Source organism: Otolemur garnettii, unplaced genomic scaffold (genome assembly GCF_000181295.1).
Source record: "Otolemur garnettii isolate 467f Iridium unplaced genomic scaffold, OtoGar3 scaffold00021, whole genome shotgun sequence".
Taxonomy (NCBI): Eukaryota; Metazoa; Chordata; class Mammalia; order Primates; family Galagidae; genus Otolemur; species Otolemur garnettii.
The window spans coordinates 24,310,867-24,316,586 of record NW_003852416.1 but is presented as its reverse complement, the minus strand read 5'-3'; the positions used below and the strand labels follow the sequence as shown (position 1 = coordinate 24,316,586).

General features: G+C 35.2%; 1 protein-coding gene across 2 annotated transcripts in view; it reads right to left on the bottom strand.

Annotated features, from left to right (window-relative positions):
* Nucleotides 1–306: 306 nt before the first annotated feature.
* Nucleotides 307–5,720, bottom strand: part of BLNK (B cell linker) — an 80,534-nt gene continuing 75,120 nt past the window's right edge. The window contains exons 17-18 of one of the 2 annotated variants that reach the window (XR_002772619.1): nucleotides 1,541–1,829; nucleotides 307–397 (exon numbers count right to left, since the gene is read on the bottom strand). Coding sequence is in view for 1 of the 2 variants with exons in the window: in XM_012803677.2 (XP_012659131.1) it covers nucleotides 1,710–1,829 (120 nt within the window). In the remaining variant the exon portion in view is untranslated. Of the gene's footprint in view, nucleotides 398–1,512; nucleotides 1,830–5,720 lie in introns of those variants that run through there. The other variant, XM_012803677.2, reaches the window with a different exon arrangement.

Sequence of the window (5,720 nt, the reverse complement as noted above, 5' to 3'; positions counted from 1 at the left end):
TAGTTATTAAATGGTCCAAAATACTTATAAGTGACTTTATTTTAAGAGTTATCCATTGAAAAAAGAATTACTTTTTCTCTCTATAAGCTAGATTTTGGTTAAGGAGACTAGGAATTAATGTTTATTAGTCACAGCTAAGTTCCAGGTGCCTAATCCATCTGACTCAGTGTTAACCCTTGTATCATTACTGGAAATAATATTGTTTTACAAATGTGGAAACTGAGTCTTAGAGTGGTAAGAAACATGCACAATAACCTACTGATAAATGGTAGATCTAACCCAGACCTAATCCAGCTCTGACGCCGGCACTCCCTCCACCTTGTGGTTAAACACAGCCACGATGTGCCAAGAGCACTCCTGGGAGGCAGGTGTTTTAGTGGGTCCCACGCAATGCTACCTGTAATAGAAATTGAAGCTGAGTTATATGGCTTCTTAAGGGCAGAAATTCAGTCTTGTTTTAAGATCATGTCTCAGGTGGTGCTGGCTTTGTTTCACACGACTGCATTCTGTTCTCTGGGATTTCCTTTTAGGCAAGTCCAGCCCCAGTAAGAGTAGTTTAACTTCCAGAGGGCAGGGTCCCTAAACCATTGCCCTAGTTAACTCATTATTGTACAATTCAGGCTTTTGATGGCCACAAACAACAAAGTATGATGTATCTCTGGGATGATTTAAGACCACAGACATGGCTCACACAATGGTGTCTCTTTTACTCCTTAGTGTGTGCATCAGGGTCTGCATTTTTGCCCTTGTTCTGTGAACTTTGAACTTCCTGTTAAGTTTAGGTTGCATGTGGTAGACATGCAAAACAAAAGGATATAATTATCATTTTATTTTTTGGTATTTTTTAGAGATAGGGTCACACTCTGTCACCTAGGCTGGAGTGTAATAGCACATTCTTAGCCCCCTGCAATCTCTAACTCCTGGGCTCAAGCACTCCTCCTACCTCAGCCTCTTGAACATAGGTGTGTGTCACCACACTCAGCTAAGTTTTAAATTGTTTGTAGAGATGAGTTTTGCTATGTCTTGAACACCTGGCCTCAAGCAATCTACCTACCTCAGCCTCCCAAAGTGCTGGGATTATAGGTGTGAGCCACTGTGCCTGGCCCTCACTTTTTTCAGTGAGCAAAGCTAACATAATTCTAGACAAGAACTTCTGAAAAGTTCAAACTCACATACATCTCCCATGGTTATAAGGACTCCAAAAAGGAACCATTACATCCTTTTTGTTGGAACTCATAAATACCACATATCATGCATTACCTGTAATATTTTATTTTCTATGCATTAAAATTCCAACCAAGATTTAATCATCAAGCATTAGCAGTGGAGAACCCAGCTACATTAGTGGACTAGTGATCATTGGGGGTAGGGGTTAAATTTTCAGCAGCTTTTTTTTTTTTATGCAAGAGTATTTTTTTGTTGTTGTTATTTTGAAAAGAAGTGGTTTTTTTCTTAAATGACTAAAAATACTTTACACCTGTTTCTTTTAAATAAAGACATTTATTTGGAGAATATTAGTAGGATGATAACTCAACCTCACCAGATACTAACAGTTCATCAGATCAGGCAGTAGGAAGCAGAAGTCCATTGGACAAACACCTCGGGAGCTGCCTCCACCTTTCTATGACGACTGGAGAATTCCTAATCCAAAAGATGAAGTCTGGGGGCTTTTTCTCAAGAGGAGAAACTTGACCTCTTTTTTTTTTTCTTTATGAAACTTTAACTGCGTATTTCAGTCTTGTGGAATCTTTTGTGTTATTCTGACTGTCAATAAGAACCAGGGGACTGTGTTGGTGGTTCCTGATGATTTCAGCAACACTTCCAAAGTACTAGAGAAAGAAAAGAGATAAATTATACATTGGCATTTATGTTAATCTTCTGCCACTTTCTCAAGTTAGTAAAAGTTGTTAGGTTCCAGCTGACGTTCTGCCCAAAACAGCCTAACAAAGACTGTAAACTTCACAGACTCTGGACTTTCCTATGTTCAGGAAGACAAAAAATATACTAACAGCTCCAACGAGCAAAACTACTTAGAGGCATTATTTCACTGAGTTATAATATTTTAATATTTTGCTTTTTATTTAGTGTCATATGTAATACTATCATACAATGAATGTTTTTACATTCTTTACAAAATATAGGCTATTACTTTGCATAAGTCTCAGATATGAGATTTATGTAATAAATTAGCCTTAGAATTTACCACCAGGAACAAGCTATTTCTTAGATAAATTATGGGGTTTCTTTTGAACAAATAAAGGAAGCTTTACAAATCCTTGTATTTCCATCGTTATTTGGCTCCTCGTTAGTTTTAGAGTTAACTTAGTGCCTAATTAACAGTGAAATTTCATGGTAGATGCTCACTATATGTATTTATTTTTCCATGTTTTAATTCCTATTTTCTATGGGGTTTAATCGTATCGCAATTTTTTTCTAAAAAAAAAAAAATCACTGAAGTTTTAAATGAAAAGACAAAATAAATGTAACAAAGACCATGAAATGAAATGCATTGCCTATATAGAAGTGCTACAAGTTCACAATCATCAAATAAATGATTTTTTAGAGTCCTTTTTAAAAGGTGGTAATTATTTTGCATCAGTGCCATGAGTTTACCAATTATTGTCAACTGATTTTATTGTCTCAATTTTTCACATAAAGACAAACATCTGGAATAAAAATGTTAAAAGGCTCTATTAATTGTTTAAATGGCTTCCAAGTATCTACTTCTTTAATAAAGTAAAATAGTCATAATTTTGGCCAAGTTTTTCAAATGAAATTGCAGTTGTCTGTTAGATAATCGCCTATCTGAATATTAGGTCAAGGAGGAGAAGTGAGAGACGGGGACCTTCAAATATCTTTAGTCTTTATTCCTTACTTTCTATTCAATCATTCAACTGTCTTGAATTTGCCAGTGAAATTCTTTTATGATAAATCCCACAAGACACTAAATGCAGTTGAAAGTTAAATTTATAGATTAAAGGGCTGGGACGTGAAATAGTACAACCTGTTTGAAGTAGATTCCAAGAGAAAACGTATTCTGAGCCCAGAAAGAATAGGAGACAGTTGCTATACTTATACAAACAAATATCTTATTCTGTCCATCTAATCCCTGAATACTTTTGAGTATTGCCTTGTTGTAGCATTTGGGGACTGAAATGTTTACAGTAGAAAGTTGAGTGGAATTGAAAATTCTAAAGTAGGGAGTAGAGTTGAAGAACATTTGCAATTTAATTGAAAGAAGAATTGGGCATAATTTAATTGTACTTTCCCTTAGTTTTCTTTTTTACATTTATATTAATTCAATGTATTTGAAACAGGTAATAAAGACTTGTTTGATAACTCAAAATCTCATTGCCAATAAAATAGGCAGTTGTCAAGGCTGTAAAATTATTCAATTCTGTATCATACAATGCCAAAAAGCTAAAAGTTAAACAGTTAATCAATTGCCTAATTTTTCTACCCATATGCACACAAATACAGACATAGAGACTTTTAATAAATGTCCACATGATTGATACCATGTAACCAAAATTTTCATTTTCCATTCCAATGGTTCATATATAAGAGAAATGAAACATTTTATTGTTAATAATTTAAGTAAGAGTTTTAATTGACTGTCAGAACCTCCAGCTGCCATTATAGTCATATACTACTTATTTTGGAATCCACAGACTAGATATGCTGGGGGTGAGGTGAAACTCTGATTTACTGATTAAAAAGTAGGGATAAAAATTCATTAGGCCCAGAAGAATCCCTGTTTACCAGAGTTTCCTAACAGGAAAAGGAGATCCAGAGCCCTGCTGGAAGCTCAAAATTTATAAGGGAGAATTTCAGCACCTCCAAATAGGACAGCTCCCCACCCACCCTTAAGGAGCAGTCAGACCCCTGGGGAAGCTTAGAATGTTAAATGAAAATGCAATCTATATTTTAAAACCCAAGTATGGTCTTGACCTGTGCTCTATGATTCAAGAGTTTTACATTTTCTAATTGCCTGAGGCATTATTAAAAGTAATAATAATAATAATAATAAATAAAAGTAAAATAAAACCCCAAACTATAAAAATCCTAGAGGAACACTCACAGGAAAAACTTCAGGACATTCGATTTGGCAATGACTTTTTGGATATAACTCTAAAAGCATAGGCAACAAAAGAAAAAATAGAAAAAACTGAATCTAGTGTGAAAACTTTTATTTTTGCAATGAACACAATCAACAGAGTAAAAGGTAAACTACAGAATGGGGCAAAATATTTGCAAGTCATATAGCTGACAAGGGACTAATACCCAGAATATATAAAGAACTTCTAAAACTCAACTACAAAAATGGGCAAAAGATTTGAACAGACATCCATCCAAAACTGATATATACATACCTAAATGGCCAACAAGCATATGAAAAGATGCTCAACCTCACCAATCACCAGAGAAATGCAGAAGAAATATAATCTTATACCTATTAAGATGGCTACTATAAAAAAAAAGAAAATAGAAAGTATTTGTGGGGATATGAAGTAGCTGCACTCTTGTGTACTGTTGGTGGAATTTTAAAATGGTGAAACTATTAAAAAATATGGTAGTTCTTCAAAAATTAAAAATAGAATGACCATGTGATCCAGCAATTCTGGTATATACTCAAAAGAACTGAAAGCAGAGTCTTGCAGAGATTTGCATACCCATATATAAGAACAGCACTATTCACAATAACCATGAGGTGGAGCTACACAAATGTCCACTGGTGCCTGAATAGTAAACACAAGGCAGACATACAATGGGATGCTATGCAGCCTTAAGATGGAAGGTGATCCTGTAACATGTTACAACGTGGATGCCTTCGAGAGTATCATGCTACCTGAAATAAGCCAGTCACAAAGGACAAATACTAGGTAATTGCACTAGTATCAGGTATCTAAAATAGTCAAATTCTTTAAACTAGAAAGTGGTTGCTAGGAGCTGAAGGGAGAATGAGAAAAGAAGTTGTTTAAAGTGAGTGAGTTTCCGTTCTGTGATATTGAAAAGTCCTGGAGATTTGTTTTACAACAACATAAATATAATATACTTAACACTACTGAACTATATACTGAAAAATGGTTAGGATGGTCAATTTCATGACGTGTGATTTTTTTAACTATAATTTTTTTTTTTTTTTTTTTTAGAGACAGAGTCTTGCTTTATCACCCTTGGTAGAGTGCTGTGGTGTCACAGCTCACAGCAACCTCCAACTCCTGGGCTTAGGCAATTCTCTTGCCTCAGCCTTCCAAGTAGCTGGGACCACAGGCGCCTACCACAATGCCTGGCTATTTTTTGTTGCAGTTTGGCTGGGACTGGGTTTGAACCTGCCACCCTTGGTATATGGGGCCAGCACCCTACCCACAGAGCCACAGGCACCGCCCCCTTAGCCATAATTTTTTTTAAAAAGCAAAATAAAGAATGCAGCAGATCTTTTTAGTTTGTTTTACAAATGCTATTCTGTCTATAATCATTTAATCAGATCAGTTTAATAAGTACTTATCAATTGTGCACTGAAGTCAGCCATTGTGCTGTGATTCTGGAAATACAGATACAAACAAGACATACTCTCTGGCTTCATCTAATGGAGAAGATAGACACTTCAGCAATTATGACACCTAACAATTCAAACACTAACAAAATTGGAATGGTGTAGCTTTTCCTGCAGGAATCTTGAAAATATTTCTTACCTTAAACTTTTTTTTTTTTTTTTT